Source organism: Siniperca chuatsi, linkage group LG4 (assembly GCF_020085105.1).
Source record: "Siniperca chuatsi isolate FFG_IHB_CAS linkage group LG4, ASM2008510v1, whole genome shotgun sequence".
Lineage (NCBI taxonomy): Eukaryota > Metazoa > Chordata > Actinopteri > Centrarchiformes > Sinipercidae > Siniperca > Siniperca chuatsi.
The window spans coordinates 6639623-6659352 of NC_058045.1; the positions used below are offsets into that span (position 1 = coordinate 6639623).

Here is a 19730-nt window from a genome sequence, read left to right on the forward strand (position 1 = left end):
AAAATAGTGTATAAAGCTGAAGAACTGTAGGCTACTGTGGATGCAAATGTTGCTGGAAACAGCCGTTAGGGAGTCAAGTGGGGGAACAGTGGGGACCCCATCGTTCAGATACCCAGTCTGAGTCCTCTAACGTAAATGGCAACTTCCCACACTCCACAGTAGCCAGTCTGTGGGATGAAAATACACGCCTTTTGCCATATGTGCGCGCAGTCTATACCGCCGACGCACCGGCAGCAGCGCCGGCGTCACATGGAGAGAGGGACCCGCTGCCAACAAACCAAACCCCGGCAAACAAACACTTCACGTCCACTCTCACTCTCTCTACGTCGTACAGTCATCTACCGCCACCGCCACCGCCCCGCTTACCTCCGATTGTGACCCGTTCTGTCTTTCTTTCCCTTCGGCCTCCTTTTTCTGGCCTGGATGGCCATCACTGCCGGGGTGAGGTTACGTTTATCCACGGGCATGACCGACGTCCGAGTCCGGGGAAGGGGTGTAGGAGGGACGGGGAGAGAGAACAAACACACATCATCAGGCTCTAAAGCTGGCTGGCACGGGTCATTTTGCGTCGTTTAGCATGCATCGGTAAGCTTTCTACACGCGAAACTTCCGCCACCTTTCATGTTAAATACAACCAGAAGTGCGGTTGCATAGCCAAGTTAGAGGCTGAGGGATACGCACCTTTCCTGGAGCTCATGTTTCCTCCTCTTCCCCTCAGCAGGAGCGGGCAGTCTGCTAGCAGCAGCCGGATTCTCTCTCTCTCTCTCTCTCTCTCTCTCTCACACACACACAGACACACACACACACACACACACACACACTAACCTCTGCCTAAAGATGGCACGCGCTCCCTCTGTCGTTTGAAGCGGGAGCCGCGTGCAGCCCTGCGTGGACCACTTTGCACAAAATGAATAGGCTAAACATTTCTACCTAAATATAAAATGTATATTTGTTAGGTGGCTCTTTTTCTGAGTCCAGGCATCTCTGGTGGAATAGAAGAAAATATAAAAACTGTAACAATCGGAAAATGTGTATTAAAACATGTACATGTCTAGATATGTTTAACTAAATGTAATAGCCCAAGTGTTACTAGCCAATTTTTATTTCTCCCGGTTTGTTATAATTTAGGAAGCATTTAGAGGGCATATTGAACTTCATATAAAAATACAGTATATGTGTATGCATATACTATATATAAATACATATACGGTATATGTGTATATATACGTAAGCTGAGTTCATTTGCCATTCTTAAAATGAATAAAGCAACACCAGTTTGATTATCACCGGGACTGCGCAAAAAACACGATTTAGGAATATAAATAAACACGGAGATATCTGTTTTTGCATATTAAACCCTTCATATATAAACAGTAAGTAGCCTATCTGAGCCTGCTTCCCTGCATGCACTGAACATGTGTTAACTCATTTCTTCATTGGTGGAAATGAACTAAGTATCTTTTCTCAAGTACTTTTACTTAAGTACAATTAATATATTTCATATTTTACATTGTTTTATTATAAATATGTTTTTAATAGTCATTCATGCTGGTATCAAATATTCATTCTGAATTAAGCAATAAAATTAGATGTAAAACAAGATTGTTGCTTGTGTGGGAGAAACCCAATACTAGTAACTAAGTACATTTTCCCAAGTACTGTAGCCTACTTAAGTACATTTTTCAGGTGTTTGTACATAACTTGAGTATTTTCCATTTGATGCTACTGTTTCTACTCCATTACATTTACTCCACTACATTTATTTGACAGCTGTAACATTTTACATTCAAAACAAAGTGGGCAGCTATTATAAAACATGCATTGCTGCAGATTAAACTAGCTAACAATATATAAAGTATTTAGAATTGACCCCACATTGACCAAGAACGATATTAAAGTGTTGTTTACACATGCATCAGTTGCAATAATCAAATAATGTAATATAACATTCTGCTTGAGTACTGTACTTTTCACTTTTAGCATATAAAACTTCAGTACTTTTATTTCAGTAAAGTTTTATTTTACAGGACTTTTATTTTACAAAAATACTTGCAGTATTTAAGTAAACTTAAGTAAAGAACATTTCTTCCACCACTACACTGCTTCTTGTTATTTGGATGAAGCCACAGGATGAGCACCAGCAGGGGACCTTTGTTGCATGTCATCTCTCGCGACCCGTGTTTCTGTCATCTTTGTACTGTTGACTCTCGCAAAAAGGAATAAAATGCCCCAAAAATGCTTTTTAAAAATGCATCGCTAAGACCTCACAATAGACATATTATGTGACAAACAAAATCAAACTACTGTATACTGACAAAACATGTATTATTTAGTTTAAGGCAGCAAAAAAGAAACAAAATTGAGGTGTAGTAGTTTAGCAGTGAATCTAATATACTCCTCCTCAGCTCTATCACACTTCTACACAGTATCTATGCGTATCAGTACAAAAACTTGGTAGCAAGCCCAGGATACTGCGTCATACTATTTATAGTGTTAGCTGTGTATTTTTTGTATTGTTGTCTACAGCCTACTCTCTCATTTATGCCATTTCATCAAGATTTGTTGGACTTTTGACTTAGATTTTGATGCTGTATTGGAACATTGCAGTTTCCGTTTGGACATCATTAAAGTTTTATCTTGTCTTTCGTGGTGCACAAAAGTTCCATTACTCTTGGTTAGTATGAGGAATAGCACCTTATAGGGTCATAAATAATATGAAATTATTAGTCCAGGCCCCATTGCTCCTGGTGCAGTGGTATTTATACAGCTCTCTAACAGACAACTGAGAATTGGACTTGTATGTATGTTTATGGATAATAATATCTGTTAAGACCACACATAGCTCCCTTGCAAAGTCTGAAATTACAAAATATTTCATTACCAGAGTGCCGAGGTACACATTTGTCACTAGAAGTACAATAATTATAATCCCTTACATGTGTAAAAAAAAGAGTTCATATGTCAGATAAAAGAAGGAATAGGCAGTAACAAGACTTTGTCCCCTCTAACTTGTGTATTATTCCTGTATTTGCAAAAATTGCATACTTCTTTGAAATCCTTACCAGACCTTACTATCTTTGCTCCCTTTCATTTCTGGATATGGGAGGTATACCACTCTGGCGAGTCTATGTACACAGAACCATAAGGGACAAGGTTTAAGAACATTTTAGAGCTGAACTTTAGCTATTTTCCCATTTTAATTTGGAAGTCATGAGGTGTAGATGTGACAGCAAAGGGCTTCAGGAAATAAGTAAGTACCAAGAGTTTTGAATCTTGTTCTTACTGAAACTTACCAACTTTTCCACAAGAGTTGGTAACAAGAGACAAGGGAGGCAGTCACAGGCTAAATAATTAACATCTTATGCCATTTAATCACTTCAGCTCAGCATTCAGCATTACATGTTAAATTATACTTTCACTATGTGAAATGTGATTGGGACTGCTCATAAAAGTAGGATGGGAAATTGGCAAAATGGAGGATTATCAGTCAGCAGTCTTGTACCTGCCAAAAAAAAATTTGTAGGTTTAATCTCGTTTTTGATATGTATTTACTACCTTAAGCACAAAAATCTGGGACATGTCAGGCTAATCAACAGGATTTGTCAGCGATGATTTTGGGAGTTTGAGGTTACTGTTGATCACGGTTCCTTATGCACAGTTAATATAGGCAAGATATGTTTAGATAACATAGTTGACTCTTCCTTTACAGATGAAATCTGTCTGTCATGACTTGACTTGCAAGACCCACGTCAGACATGTAATTTAGACACAGAGGAGTGTGCAGAGTGAAAAGGCACCGCTGGGATTCGAACCCAGGATCTCCTGTTTACTAGACAGGCGCTTTAACCAACTAAGCCACGGCGCCGATACATTGCCATCAACTTTCCATTTTTCACCATCGGACAGGAACTGTGGGATTTAATGGCTTGCTTGGTAGTCGAGAATATAATACATTTGACTCCAGAAACCAATTCAAAACGTATGTGTTTTACTTGGAATACTTTACTAGAAATCTTGTTTTTTTCCCAATTCTGTATATATTCTCCCACAATTTAAAACCTACCTGCATTTTTCTGGTCTGGTGATATAATTAAATTAAATATACGCTGGACGAAGCTAGCCGCCTCAATGTTCATATGTCTTCATAGAAACAACTTTATTAAAGCTTCCATTGTTCTAGCTTCTATGTAACTTGCTATGATAACGGTTTTATTGCAGAAGAAGAGCGCATGCGTGAAGGCCAACCCCATGATTGACAGATCCTTAACCACACGTTTGCAGTGGGAGGGCTTCAGGGTAGGATCTGTTTCCGGAACTAACCAACCACACACACACACACACACACGTGAGAAAAGCTGGTGTTGAATGTTGTCCGTAGTCTTGTGAATCTCACCAGACACTGGTAAGTTAAAGCAGAGTTTTGGCAAGAAACAACAACGTTTTTCGCTCTATTTACACCGACGTTTCAATTTAGCTTTGCTGCTAGCAACGTTAACCTTAGCCGGCGATGTTAGCTAGGTTAATTAATAGATGACAATGCGAATGCGCTAGCGGGTTTGCTAACTTTTGGTGTGGTCTGCAATATGTTCATTATGTCTTTTAGTGCCTGCGGTAAGCTCGGGTCCGTTAAAAGGTCTCTGCAAGTGTTTGGCAGCTGGGAAACAAGAAGTGTGTCAGACCAACCACTGTTTCTTGCTACTTCAGCTCCACAAACAGTAAGTCTGTACCATCGTTTTCTAGGCCATTAATGTCAGTTCAGTTTGTTGTTTTCATACTAACACTGTAATGCAAAATTAACAGCTGTAGTTTGAATTGACTTCAGTGCAGCAGTTTTAGATTGCTGCATAGATTCAAGTACAGCCGTTGTGATATGTTGGGAGACGAGGCAACATAATCCTACCAATAGACCTACACAATAAATATATAAGTAAAACAGTCAAAATATAATCTGCATACAAATTTTAACTTGGATAGTAAACTTACACTTCTGGGTTTGACCTTTTTTTAAAAATGATGGTGTTTACTTATTATTTTAATGTGCAGATGTAACCTATTTCTATTCTTGGCACCACAAGACTTTAAAGGAGCAGGTACCCATGTTGGAATTGAACCTTGGCAAGTCAGTAACACTAGCTCTAATCTGGATGGCATTAGTTCCCCCCAACCCTATGAAAGTGGTCTTTAAGATACTCAGGGGCTAATAGGGTGCCCATGTCTTTCAAACTCCATGCCCCCAGTTTGAAAATCAGCCTTTCTGTCAAAAATGTGTTGTCTTGGGGTGTCCTGGTGGCCGGGGGGTTTAAAGGGCTGCCCAAGTACTCTAAACATCTTAGTCCCTGGTTCGTGCAGTATGGGACCTTTGCTGCATGTCAACAAAGATCTCTTGCTCCACTCTCCCCTCATTTCCTGTCAGGTCTCTACTGTTTCCTACATAATAAAGGCAAAAAAGGAAAGACACCAGTTATTTTCTTAGACTTTAGAAAGCATCCTCAAGAACTCCCCATGACAAGTACACTCAATTTCATGTGTATGTGTTTGAATGTTTGAATTTAAATACATTTTTTATGTCCCTTTTGTCACAGCTTGGCTCTGATGGCTGAATCAGAGCCCGTGGCTGTCCCTGTCCAGGTTGGAGAAAAGAGAGGCTGTCCAGAGGATGAAGAGAAAGACACACCATCAAAGAAACCCAGAGTTGATAAGGATGACAAGAATGGAGGCCCTCCCCACCAAGATGAGGGGGAAGAGCCCGAGGGCGAGGCAGGTGATGGAGAGGAGGATGGTGAGACGTTTGCTGATATGATGAAGCATGGCCTCACTGAGTTGGATGTGGGCATCCTGAAGTATGTCAGTGACCACGAGGGCTTCTCAGGAATCTTGAAGGAAAGGTTCGTCCTCCAGAGTCAGTAAATAGTTTGCGTAATTTGTTTCAAAATGATTCAGTTTGGATTATTTAACAGATGTTTTCTTGTGATTTGTTCTCAGATATTCTGATTTCGTTGTGCATGAAATCAACAAACAAGGCAAGATTGTGCATTTAGATGACCTCTCTATTCCTGCAGAGGCTGAGGTAAGATATTGGATTACATTTCTATCACCAGTATTACTTCTCTTTACTATTATTGAGATTTTGCTAACACGGCTAGATCCATAAGTTGACTGTGAGGGAGTACCAGTCAGCATTTAAAATGTGGTATTATTTCTTGTTGAAACCAGTCAGAGGTGAAACTTGTTTTAAACTTGTTAGCAAGTCTCAAATTCATTACACACATACACTTGGTGATAAAAATGGTTGTAACTATGATATTGATACTGTTAGCAGAACGGATATTAAAGGAAACCTTTGTAGAAAGCAATCGTCGCATTACGTTACACATCCATTGTTATAATGTTATCACTTGCTTAAAATCACATCCCAGGTTTTTGCAGCCCTGGATCAGGTCAGATGATGCTTTCTAAAGTTTTTGTTTTGTGTTTCTTCTATATTCTTCTAGGAAGTCCCAGAGGCTCAACAGCAGCCACAGGAATCTGATGTGCTGACTGAAGAGCAGAAGAAGCAGCTTGGGGAGCTGCAGCTCTTCAAGAATAAAGAGACCAGTGTCTCTATTGAGGTGAGTTTACACTTCCTGGATCCCTTTATGACATCACGTAAAACTCGTAGGAAGATCTCCGTAATGTCCTTACTCCTCTCTTAACATCTGTAGGTGATGGACGATACAAAAGAGAAGCGGACGCTGGTACACAAAGCCATCAAGACTCAGTATCCTGGTCTGGAGACAAAGACAGAAGAGAAGGAGGGGCGCAAGTTCATAGTGGCCTACCATGCTGCTGGGAAGACAGCTCTAGCAGGTATGTGGAGAAAAGACAGAACCAGATGTCAGCCTTAAACTGTCTGGACATAATTCATGACAAGTGAATTAGTTAAATGATCAGAGAAAGGCTTTATTGCATGTCCTTTTTTATGTCTACCTTCAGCTTATCTGCTGCAGTGCATGTGGACACAGCTGAATTCCAGAGCAGTAAAATACGATGCATGCACGTGTGCATGTGCATGATCGAGACAGATGCATGATTCTGCTCAGATCTTTACTTTTGGTTATGGACTGACCTATTATTCAGCGGAATGCTCTGATCTAGCTTTAAACGTACTTTGATCAGAATGAACGCTTCAAAAGACAACAAGGAAAGCACAGATTCAGTATCGTGGTGCCTTGACAAAACCCTGCACCCTTGTTGCATAAACCATTTAAAACCCACACTCCACTCACAGGCCCATGCATGAGATCTCACCCCAGACAACTTGTCCCACAGTGCTTCAACATCTCTTTCTTAGTAACATTATTCTATCCTCCTTTTGCTCTTCTCTGGTGGATAGAGGTCAAAACAACTGCAGGTAAGAACCTATTCTCCACACAGCACAGAGGAAGTGGTTAAAACCCACATGGAGTTAGGTGCCGGTTACTAGATATGGTTGAAATGCTTTTTTGTTTTGTAATTATATTTTAAACATATTTCCATTCTTTCTTGCAATGCAGGGATTGGATACTTAAGTCAAACTTAGCTTGACTAATATGAAAAGCTTTTTGGCACAAAGTTGTTTTCTTTACAGGTAACCATGTAGAAGTACAAAATCTGTTAAGCTATAACTGGAAGTGATTTTGTATTTTTGAATATGTGAATTATTTAGTTCAACAATTCTTACTCTGTACTTCAGTACAACCTTTTTTTCTGTGTCCATGAAAGCTCCAAGGAAACACTTCTGGCCCAAAAACCGCGGCAGTTTCTGCCACTTTGTCCTCTACAAGGAGAACAAGGACACCATGGACGCTATCAATGTGCTTTCAAAGTTCCTCAGGTCTGAATGTAGTACTTACTTTGTAAAAAGTGATCATCATTTAATAATAAAGAGACAGGCTGACAGTATATTTGCCCAGTGAAATGTGATTGTAGTTCAGGACCGTCATATGTACAATAATGCATGTCTTTTCAGGCTTAGACCCAACATGTTTTCCTACATGGGAACCAAGGACAAGAGAGCCATCACTGTGCAGGAGATTGCAGTGCTCAAGTGAGTGTGTAATACTTTAAGCAAATCACTTCATTAATTAGTGTGCGTTCATTTTCAAATTGTCTGTGGATGATTGCAAGTAGGTGCTAGTGTACATGTTGCATCTTGTCAGTGATGGAAGTGTTTCTGCTGTTACTAGGCAGATGATCTCTGGTGGATCAGCTTGTTGCACAGGATCAGTAATGAAAGAAACCTTTTCCCTGTTCTCTCAGGATCACAGCAGAGAGATTGGCTCACCTCAACAAGTGCCTCATGAACCTCAAGCTGGGAAACTTTTGCTACAAAAACCACCCTCTTAAGCTGGGGGAGCTGCAGGGAAACCACTTCACTGTGGTCATCAGGTCAGCAGCTGTTATTTATGTAGATGTTTCACTTAACTGTTGTTGTCATTATACATTATACTGTATCACCCTGTGCTTTGTTGTGGATGCTGGTTACCTGTAACCAACTAGTTGCTGTGTATCCCACAAGTCTTAGTGTTAATGCAGAGGGCATCCTCATAGGCCAGGAACCGACTACATGATATAAAGTCCAATTACAAGCCATATTTAGTCATGATGGCTGATATCCAATGCAGGTCACCATGGACAGTCAGCACGTCTTACCTTACACCTATTATGCTAATAATACGCTTATTTGCTTTTTTACTGCCTGTAAAACCACAAAATTGCTGATTTTACACATTTTGTACGAATTAAAAACATCTTACATATATTAAAAAACATTTTAAGTATTAAGCTTACAATGTAGGATATTTTGCAATTCTTCTGTCAAGCAACCAAAACAAAGCATTTAAAGCCAAGTAGACAACTTGTTGCTACCCAGATAAAGTCCATATAAAAATATTGCAGCTTTCCATCCAAAAAATAATGCAGGTCACCATGGACAGTCCTCTCACCTTATCTTTTACTATGCAAGAATTTATTTAAAATGCATATTAGCTTGAATTGCAGGATCATGTTTAGATCTGTCCATATTCTAGTCATCAAAATCATTTTGATATAATCACGAAAGGTCCAAATGGACTTGCTAACAATATATACGTCTACGATACTACGACTCACCAACAAATAATAAACTGGTGCCTCAGTTTGAGTCTTCCTGGTGTTCAGTTAATTCACTTTCACTGTCATGTTTATACCTAATTTATTAACAAGTAGCATAAACTCTCAAGCATAGTCCTGTGGATTTTGTTTAAATTCAAACATTCCTTTTATGTAGCGTTTCTCTTAATTTTGCACATTTAGCCTCCATTTTTTTAAAAACCCTGTATCTCCTCTCTTGAAATTGTTCAAGCATACTGTGTTTGGTCTTGTTACCAGTGTTAACTTTACTGTTACATGACTATACTACTCATTATTGCTTCATTTGTTGATATATATTTATGTATCAGGAACATCTCAGGGACAGATGAACAGGTCCATCAGGCCATGACTTCCCTCAAGCAGACAGGCTTCATCAACTACTATGGCATGCAGCGCTTTGGCACCACAGCTGTGCCTACACAACAAGTTGGCAGGTAAGGTCATGACATGGAGATACTAACATCAATTATGACAGGATGGCATAAATCATGACTTGAACTCAAGTGTTGTTTCCTCCTTTCGTTTGGGGCAGGGCCATCTTGAAAAATGACTGGAATGAGGTCATGGATTTAATTCTGAAGCCTCGTCCCGGCGGTAACTTTATTATTTATTTATTTTTTTTCTCACACTCTTTTCTTCAATCTGCAAAGTGTTTTTTAAGTATTAAGTATTTCAAACCTTCCTCCATCATTACTGCTTTCTTCAGCGGAGAAAGAATTCCTGGTCCGCTGCAGGGAGGAGTGGGCAAAGACTCAGGACCCAGAGGCAGCCCTGAGAAAGCTGCCCAACAAGCGGTGTGTGGAGGGGCAGCTGCTGCGAGGCCTGTCTATGTATGGCAAGAAGAACATCGTCACTGCCTTTGGACTGGTTGGTTTTTTAATTAATGATGCTAATAATAGGTTGAAAATGTGGTTGACATACAGAACATAAAAGAAGTAAAGCAGCCAGTCAAAGTGCTCTTATAACCAAACTGCTAAGTGACCAAAAGTACAACTATTGTACTGGGCAGATTCCAGTTATAAATATGTGTTAACTGTATGAATTTAAAGCAGGATGCTACTTTGAAAAGAGCTGCCTATTTAGTAAACCCTCCATGAGTAAACATCATGTTCACATGACAATTTATTTACACTAAGATGCAGGTTTCTACTCTTTCTGATGAGTGTTGTTTGTTCTTTTTTCAGATCCCTCGTAACAACCGTCTGATGTACATCCACAGCTACCAGAGCGTTGTGTGGAACACCATGGTGAGCCGGAGAATCGAAGCCTTTGGCCTGAAGGCTGTGGAGGGGGATCTGGTTCTCAGAGGAAGTAAATAGTTCACCTTCTTAACCTAGCTAATGTTAAGTATTAAAGGAATAGTTTGACATTTTTGGAATATGCTTATTCGCTTTCTTAATGGAAAAACCACTCACATTTTTTGTTTTTATACTTTAGGTTTTGAATGGATTAAACAAATTAGATATAATGTGTTGATTACTGAGCTTTAGAGGTGCTGCTAGGTGGATGTTGTTACTTTTGGACAGAGCCAGACTAGCTGTTTCCCCTTGTTTACCGTTTTTATGCTAAGCTAATCTAACCGTCTGCTGCTAGGTAGCTTCATATTTCACGTATAGACATGAGTGGTATCTTTTCATCTAACTCTCAACAAGAAAGCAAATAAGTGTTTCCCAAGATGTCAAACTATTGCTTTAACCATAGTTTTAAAGAACAGGGAATTGTTTGAAGGAACAATTTGCAATTCTTCTGTCACCAGAAGTTAAAAGTAACCAAATCAAAGCATTTCCAAGTAGTTAAGTTTTTTTGCTACCGAAAAAAAAGTAACTTTCTAACCAATAAGTTGTATTTTTTAAACAGACTACAGCTAATATACTGATATTGTCTCTGATCTGTTCATGAAGCCACAGCACACGTACTGTCTGCAGAGGAGGCCGAGAGTCGCTCCATCCATGACATTGTGATGCCACTTCCTGGGTTTGATGTCATCTACCCCTCTCATCACGGTCAGAAGTGGCTCTGTGTGATTTAGAGTTCATTTATTTGCTTATTACATGAAAAGATCGCTCTGAAAAATACCATTGGGCGGTTTTAACACTAATGTATGTGACAATAACACCCGTTCCTCTTAACACACACACACCAAGGGGCTTTTAAACTACATCAGCTTAAATGGATAAAAATGTAAACAACACAACTTAATAAAAAGATAAATGTAAGAAATACTCACAAAGGTAAAAAAAAAATGGTTTAGCAAAAATTAATTGACAAAGGAGAAACAGAATTAAAGTAAGCCTACAACAGAAAAATAAAAGTTTAGTTCTGAGCATGTAATTACTTGTAATGCTTGTGTCTTTCTGTCAGTGGGTAAAGGTTACAGAGAGCTGCTCTCTGCTGACGGGTTGGACATTGACAACATGAGACACAAAGTGAAGGACTATTCTCTGGCTGGAGCCTACAGACGCATCATCATCAGACCCAGTGATGTCAGCTGGTTAGCAGCAAATTAATTATTATTATTTCTTAACATGGTTTAGCGCTGTTGCACGGAGCCCTTTATGTTGTAATACCAACCATATTGTAATACTGAAGCTGTCGTTTGAATGCTTTATTTTAATTCCTCTGTAATACTGCAGTTCTTGTAACCGCCTCTCACCCGTTGTGTTGTGGTATTTCTGTCTGTTTTATGCAGGGAGGTGATTCAGTATGATGACCCTAGGATCTCCCTTGTGCATAGTGATTTTGAGAAACTGGAGAAGATCCCCGCTCCCGTCTTCAACAAAGGTAAGTTCCTTTTAGGATTGTTTGGTCTGTGTGGTGGTGGTAATAGTGGTAATACACTGGACTAATCTGTGGACCAAAATAAACTGACTTTTTTCTGTGATAGGAAAACTTTTCTCTCAAAATGATTCAGAAAAGAAGAAAAGAAACTTTGGACTACATTGCCTTTGCAGCAATACTGGATTTAATTTAGGACACAGTTGTAACATTCTTAAAACATTACAATACATAGAAGATTGGTTTAAGCTGAATTTCACCAAGGTTTTGTCCCCACGCATCCTTAAATCAGTTTTTTTTTTTTTTTGCCACTTTTGGCCATAGAGCAACACTGACATATTATCACCTTTTTATAAAGTTGATATGGTGAACCCAAAATATCATTCCACTAAGAGGGTGAAGAGAAAAATGGAGAGACTATCAAATGAACAGCTGATCATGCAGCAGAGCTCAAAAATAATTTTAAAAGTAAAATAAATGGTCAAACTACAGTTTGTTTCACCCATTTTACTCAAATATAAATACCCTGATTTTTATTTGTATGTTAAATAAAGACCAAAAAAATCCAAAACATACAGATACAGTAGCTGGGCTGTACCACATCTGTCGATTTGCCCATCTTGATAAATGTGGCATGAGCTTAAAGTAGCTAAATAGGGATATGAAAGATGTATAGATTTGAAATGCATGAATGCTGATATAATATGCTATACTAAATATCAAGTATGAGATGACAGGGTTGTTTGACAGCCTTCTTTGTACACACTCTAATACAGTATTTCTCTCTTTCCTCCGACAGAGGGGAAGTATCGGGCTCTGCGGATGGAGTTCTCCCTGCCTCCCTCAACCTATGCTACCATGGCAGTCAGAGAGGTCCTCAAGTTGGACACTAGCATCAAGAAACAGACACAGCTCAACACCACCTGGTACAACTGAGACCAAAACACATTCTGGCACAAACAGGACTCCTGCTGCAGGCTGCAAAGCACCTGACTACTGTGGCTGCTTACTGTTGTGAGTGTTTTTAAGTGTATTGTGTGTGTGTGTGTGTGTGTGTGTGTGTGTGTGAGCGATTGGGTTCTATGTGAACCCAAAGGTAATTTCTTTGAAGTACAAAGAGATTTATCATTATTCAACTTTTATTTTTTAAAATAGTGTTTTTACTTCCTCTAAGGTGTTTCTCTGCTACAATGATTCAGCATATTTTGACAATGATTTAAGTAAATCTTGTGTTTTCAGGGTGCTGTCACAAACAGTGATCCCTGCTGCACAGGGTGCTCTGCATGCTCTCTTTGTACAGAAATATGAGTTTTTTGTTTGTTTTTTTTAACTTTGAGCTGAATGTGTGAATTGAAAACACTCTTGAAGAGAGAAATTAAAAACGAGAGTTTATATTGTGCAGTCTGTCTTTGATTGTCTGTTAATGAGACATAAGTATTGTTAATATGCTGCTGTTTTCTTTGCATAATGAGGGTTTGTAGATAGTGTCTGTATGTATTGTATGTACTGATGATGCCCTTTTCCACCTTTTATGTTATCCAGAACAATAAGATAGTTATGTCTTTCCCACAGGAAGGTGTTTAGCTACACTATGTGGCTAAGATAAACACTGCCTCCCTCTACTGGCCATCAGAGTTAAGTGTCCTTCCAATTAATGATCTGAAATGTATTTTGGACTCTTATCAGTCGGCTGCTGGTCAAACAGGCTCTGTGGAACTGACCATCTGGCACTGCGGCATATGCCAGCTGGCAGCTTACAGCTACCCTCTCAAACTAAATGCGGTTACTAATCATATCATTCACCCTGGGGCTATTTCTGTACTCCTAGTTTTGCATCATTTTACTGCTTTTTTATGTTTTTAATACTATTTGTAGCATCTATGACCTGCTGTACCAAAGCACAACCAAAGAGATCTTACCAGATCCTGACGAATAATAATAATCAAGTCACAAAAAGAGATACTGGGAGAAAGATTCTGATTTTTATTTTTATATCCCACTTAATTTTAACTTAATGTCAACTACAAAAGTTAAATTGCAAGATCCAAATGTAAACAAAAGGGTTTACCACAAAAATTCAGAACAGAGATGGGACCAGCTATCACTTCCAAACATTAAGTTATTACTGCTTTCTCTTCTGATGAGCTGGAAAGTTCCTATTATTCATCGACATTTACAACTCTTTAGTGGTATATGTGAATATTCTTGTAATGTATAGGATCAAAGAACTCTTAAATGAAAAGTCACAATCTGGATATTGGCCCAGTTTGTCCTGGATTTGTCTGTGTGGCTTTTCATAAGAGAAGTGTATAGTAGTGCTACAGTGAAGAGGCTGTATGTGAAAATGTAAAACTGTTGGTCTAATCTGTCTGTCTCTGAACAAAAGGCCTACAGAGGCAGGTGTAGTCCCCAGTCATTAAGAGGATAAGTTAAACGTGAGATAAAGTGAATGAAGAGTACAACCATGTGTAGACTATGGGCTTTTCATTGTGGGTTTAGGCACAACAAATGCCAGTTATTTTACCATAAAATACAATATAATTGAAATAATAATTAATTTACTATATTGGAGGATAATATATGGAGAGGATTTCTAAGTTTTAAAATTTACTTTAATTACAATGGGAATATTTCTTTTTTTTTGACATGTTAACACAGAGGATCAATATTCACCTTTGGGGACAGTAAATGTATCAAAATCTATGATCAAAGGTCCACTTAGTAGCTTTTCAACCACATCTTCAGTTCTTCAACAAATGGAGCTTCGAAAAGCTAGTAAGTGAACTTTTTAACTGAGATTATTTTTAATACTGTGTATACTTTAAGAAGTAAAACAGAGTAAATACTGGGTAATATAGATAAAGATCAGTCCAATTATAACGAAAATCAGCGTAGTAGTGGGGTGACTAACTCTTCAGGCCAAGAACAAAGACTGTTGTCTATTTACTTGTTTATCTTAAATGTGAAAAAGATTTTAATCAGCAAACAAGCTGCAACAGAGCAATTATAAAACTAAATTGGATAATGGAAATCAAATTTAGGCATGTGGGTTTTATTTACCATGGAAACTGCTGAATTTAAAATAAATCAATTAAAATGATTGTTGAATGAAATGATTAATTCCTAATCAGCTGCCAAATGTTGAATGTTATTGACACTGGTGTGAATATCAATCTATACTAAATCTGAAGGACCATCTCCATTTTTTTTTTCAAGGCAGGTGCAGGGCACTATTAGCACTATTAGGAGGCACACAGTTGTCATAGAAGACCTGGAAAGAGCTGCCGACATAAGTTACCCTCTTCAGGAAGTCCTCCAGCTGCTGCACCGTCATCTCTTGAACCTTATTATTCTCCCTGTCGTTGAGCCCATGAGCTGCAAACGCAGGAAACTTTGAGCGCTCTGAGTATGGTGCATTGTGATCAAAATCAATGCAACAGTAGGCTGACCAGAGATAGGTGGGGATGCCCAGGCGGTTGATGTTCTGCCGGCGGATTGTGTGCCCTGAGTTGGTGACCCCGGTGACCATATAGGCGGTGCCACGGCAGTAGTTGTTGAGCCGCCTGCGGATGGTGTGCTTGTGGTTTTTCCAGGGACCGATGTTGAACTCTCTGACCTGTGGGACCACATTCGTCAGAGTGTAGGTGGATGCTTTGTCATCAGGGTGGGCCTGGTGCTCGTCTGGATTCAGCTGACCACGTTCAAAGATTACAGTGTTAGAGTAGTCGTCAAGCACAGCCTGAGCATCCTCAAAACGCCTATGAATGTTTTCAGAAGGGAACTGCTGCATCTCACGTGAGCCAGACACTGTGGAGAGCTGTCAGGATAAACATGTCATTATTAAAAACAAAACATTCTGTTTAGACAGTAAATAGATTACTAAATAAGACTGCCAAAAGATCTTTCCAAACTTTAACCTAAGCATTGGAAATTATTAAATCCTGGGAGGGAAAGACAGTAAATCAACAACCATCCCTACCTGTGGCTCATACATCCAAGGCACATCAACCTTCTTGGAGCCGTCCGATCGCTTGAAGGTGTACGCAGAATAAACAGGGACGTGGTTGAAGGTGTCATACAAGGTGACAAATCGTGGAGTGCCCGCGTAGAACTGGCAAATCTTTTTAAAAGGCTGCTCCTCAAGCCCTCGAGGCAGTGTGCCCATGTACAGGAACTGTTTACACTCAGGTGAGAGGTTTTCCTGCACCTCTGCTCCTGCCATCACAATGATGATAAGACAGATGAACGTTTGATCTGTTCTGTAGACAATCATGACGAAACGCGCAGTGGGTCTCCACAGTGCATTTAATCCCTTTTGAAACGTCGTCCTACTGTGTGGATTTTTCCTCCTCTGTGCTTCATACCATCTCAGGGATATCATGCAAATTCTTATCTTTTTCCCTTTACAACTAGCCAAACCATTACCATGTTTGAAAAGCCATTAACCAGCACCAGTGGCCATCACAGGCACAGTAGTAAGTTCACACATCTCCTGTACACCCTAGCTCCACGTACTGAAAACAAAGCTGAACAGGAGAGTGAGGGAAATGTTAATCAAGAAGAGATGCACACCCACATCACCCACACAGTAGGCCTTTTTTCCCAGCAGACATTTTGACTTGTCAAAAAGGAAGCACACAGGTGTAACTAATTAATGATTACTCTGTTCCATTTACAGTAAGTGTTCCTGGAAGCTGTTAATGAATAACATGTGATTTCCCTGCAAGTCAAAATGTCTCCTGTAAAAAAGGCATTAAGGCCATTACAGTCATTTAATATGTTTAATATTTCAGATCTTTTATTTGAGCCTCATTGCACCAATGTCAGATGAACACAGAGGTTATAGTTTCCCATCTGTGCCACAAGCTGTTTACTGTATAGGCATACGGTGACATGTAGGAGTGTCTTAAGCAAAACAAATTAAAAGTCTGTCAGGCCTAGAAAAAGGTTAGCCAAACATAGCCAGAGTAGCAACAACTCTCTGGTATCTGGTATTTAATGAATTGAACAATGCTGTTCCAGGATATTTCAACTGGTCAATCTACTCAAGCTAATTAAGATATAGTAGGTGTGTAACCACTGAGCCTTTAATTCACCAGAACAATCCAGTATCAATACTGCTTTCCAGAGAGTCCTGGGTACATATATTAACAAGAGTCTACAGCCATGCTAGGAGCTCTGTGAGACTGTACACAGCACAGCATGCTAACATGCTTACAGTGACAATGCTAACACGCTGACCCTTTTCGATTTGTAGCAGGTTTTGTTCACAATCTTAGTTTAGTGTGTTAGCATGCTAACATTTGCTAATTAGCACTAAATACAAAGTACTGCTGATGCAGGATTTTTACCAGATGATGTTGCTAGTTAAAAAGTCAGGGGATCACAAACTTCATTAGGATTTATTCTGAGGGGAACATGAATGTTTGTACCAAATTTAATGGGAATCCATTCAATAGCTGTTGAGACATTTCACTCAATCACAACTTCATGGTGGCGCCAGAGGAAAAATCAGGTGATCACCAAAGTTATTAGGATACATCATCTGGGAACGTGAATGTCTGTACAAAATTTTGTGCAAACTGTTGTATCAAACGCTGCCTTTTGTGTTCATCAAGTGTTCAGATTTCAGTTTATATTTGAAAGCCTGTGTAGAATTTGTTTGTTCCCTTGTTGACCTGTCTAACTGATTCCTGATAGTGGCACCAGAATACCGAAGGCTGCTCTTGAACACAGTATTTTTGCATGCAGAGATTTCCAGGAAATGTGCATCCCACCTTTCAATAACCTTTGGTGGTGGAGCCCACCTAACAGCTCTCAGGTTTGGGGATGATGATGTGATGCACTGATTTAAAGACCACTGTTAAATGTGGTTACTGTAATTCCGTCCACTACGCTATCAATACCAGCTGTTTGCAGAAGATTGTCAATCTTTATGTGGTCTTTTAAAGTCCATCCCATCATACTGCTCGATGTGCTCTGTTGGTCCCTGTTTTGTTACACTGCAGCGCATCCTTCCCCCTGTTGTTTCCCACTGTGATGCTCATCCTACAGTTTCCTTCTCAATGAAACAGTTGTATTTACGCTGCGTTTCTTTCCTTCTCAGTAAGTAAAGCTTTGTGTGTGTGTGTGTGTGTGTGTGTGTTCACCGTGTTATCGTGAGAGAAAGGACTGTGGAATGTTTTTGGAAATGTGTTTCCATAACAACAGGTTAATGGCAGCATGACCTCTACCCCTGTGGAAACAAACACTTCCTGTTTACTATCGGAACATCTTCACTGTTTACACTGTAACCCATGCTGACCTACAGTAGCTATCCATCCATCCAATATCTAGGCTTAGATATAACAGAAACAGTACTTAAAAACTTCAGATGACTCAAATAAAAGCCAAAATGTTTCTAAAACTCCTTTTATTATCATTTCTAAAGGTGAAGTCGAGGAGATGTAGACTACACCCATTTTGCAGAGGTAGAAGTTTTAGCATTTTGTAAAAACTGAGATAAAGCTGTATATATTAAAACCTTTTATTATTAAATGTAGTAACATACTATTATCTCAATAAGGGTGCCCCCATGTCTCGGGGGTTAAGACACCAGCCATGAACTGCAATTTCTCCGCGGGGGAACTTTTCCTCATTTCCTATCATCTCTCCGCTGCTGCTATCAAAAATACATCATTTAATGAATGTAATGCTGTAAAAGTTTGTCAATGTTTGCTTTGAAATTAAAATACTTGAATGTCTAGAGAATTTCTTAACTAAATCAAATTAGTTCCAAATCAAATTTGGATTTGCATACGGACAGAAACAAGATCATCGCAAAGATTTTTTAAAACAGAGAGACCTGCCACAAGGGAGACGTAAGGAGCTGCTGCTGTGAACAAAGAGAGAAAAATTGAGTTATGATAACTATTTAAGTATTACAAAAGTATATGCTGTGTTTGATTAGTAAGACAGTTACTGGTCAGTAAGCTAGTAAGTTGATTTATATTCCACTCATTGTCCACATATCAGAACAATTACTCTAATAAGATAACCATTCTTTAAGGGCTGCCCTACTAGCCGTACTGCTATTTTTGCCTGTATTTGCAAATTGCAGTATCTCATATGAAAATGACATCTATGAGACAATGTACAAGTAAAAGAAATACACCTTTAGCCTAAAGGCTCTGATAGCATATTGCTGTACCAAATTAAAGGAACAAAATGTTCACATCCCACCCTATCTACTTGGATTCTATTGATCTTGTTACTTGTCCAAATAAATGCCCCTTCCTACCTAGAAAATAAAACTGAATGATCTGTACACTGCTCTTACAGCTGTCAGGGCAGAAAAGCCTCAGAAACGGTATTTAGACCATGCAACACATAAGCACAATTGAAACTATCATTTAATAGATGTCTTTACTCCTTATGGCAAGAGATACTACAGCTGTGAGTTAAGATCCACTGTGATCTGAAAACTGTCAGTGTTGTTTTGTTTTTACGCCAGGAATATATATGATAATGGTTTAAAGGCCTTTTGAATATATTCATGAAGGCTGCCACATACAGTCACTCTTCTATTCTGATATTATAGTCTGACTTCGAATGTGAGGGCTGTTAGCTGTTTGTCCTCTGTGAGGGTTGTTACATTTAACCACTGTATACTCTCTGTGTTTGAACATGTGAGACAGAGAACTAAGAGTGTGTTTGTATTTGCACACATTTGTGTCCTGTGTGTGCATTTGGATGTGTTTGTGTCTGCATAGAGAATATGAGCGGGGGGGCAGGTTTGTGTGTGTTTGTGGGGGAAGGATGGGTGG

General features: G+C 39.3%; 3 protein-coding genes and 1 non-coding gene across 7 annotated transcripts in view; 1 reads left to right on the plus strand and 3 right to left on the minus strand.

Annotated features, from left to right (window-relative positions):
- srpk2 (SRSF protein kinase 2) overlaps nucleotides 1-766 on the minus strand; it is a 73127-nt gene extending 72361 nt beyond the window's left edge. For 3 of the 4 annotated variants that reach the window (XM_044194643.1, XM_044194644.1, XM_044194642.1), the window contains exons 1-2: nucleotides 682-765; nucleotides 367-433 (exon numbers count right to left, since the gene is read on the minus strand). In XM_044194643.1, the coding sequence (XP_044050578.1) occupies nucleotides 367-433; nucleotides 682-697 (83 nt within the window). In that variant the 5' untranslated portion in view covers nucleotides 698-765. Of the gene's footprint in view, nucleotides 1-366; nucleotides 434-681 lie in introns of all 4 variants that reach the window. The other variant, XM_044194646.1, reaches the window with a different exon arrangement.
- A 3025-nt stretch (nucleotides 767-3791) lies between these two features.
- On the minus strand, nucleotides 3792-3865 carry trnat-agu. The gene has a single exon. It is a non-coding gene; the product is annotated as a tRNA-Thr (tRNA).
- A 376-nt stretch (nucleotides 3866-4241) lies between these two features.
- Nucleotides 4242-13317, plus strand: pus7 (pseudouridine synthase 7). Its single transcript, XM_044194647.1, has 17 exons — nucleotides 4242-4402; nucleotides 4604-4715; nucleotides 5583-5885; nucleotides 5983-6067; nucleotides 6492-6608; nucleotides 6702-6846; nucleotides 7741-7852; nucleotides 7988-8065; nucleotides 8278-8406; nucleotides 9459-9584; nucleotides 9683-9744; nucleotides 9857-10017; nucleotides 10335-10461; nucleotides 11052-11153; nucleotides 11512-11641; nucleotides 11840-11931; nucleotides 12725-13317. The coding sequence occupies exons 3-17, from the start codon at nucleotides 5593-5595 to the stop codon at nucleotides 12859-12861; spliced, it is 1896 nt and encodes a 631-aa protein (XP_044050582.1). The 5' UTR covers nucleotides 4242-4402; nucleotides 4604-4715; nucleotides 5583-5592; the 3' UTR covers nucleotides 12862-13317.
- On the minus strand, nucleotides 12090-19511 carry LOC122875479 (endonuclease domain-containing 1 protein-like). The gene is made up of 2 exons (XM_044194649.1): nucleotides 15905-19511; nucleotides 12090-15742 (listed from the first exon to the last, which is right to left on the minus strand). The coding sequence occupies exons 1-2, from the start codon at nucleotides 16304-16306 to the stop codon at nucleotides 15137-15139; spliced, it is 1008 nt and encodes a 335-aa protein (XP_044050584.1). The 5' UTR covers nucleotides 16307-19511; the 3' UTR covers nucleotides 12090-15136.
- Between the last annotated feature and the right edge of the window lie 219 nt (nucleotides 19512-19730).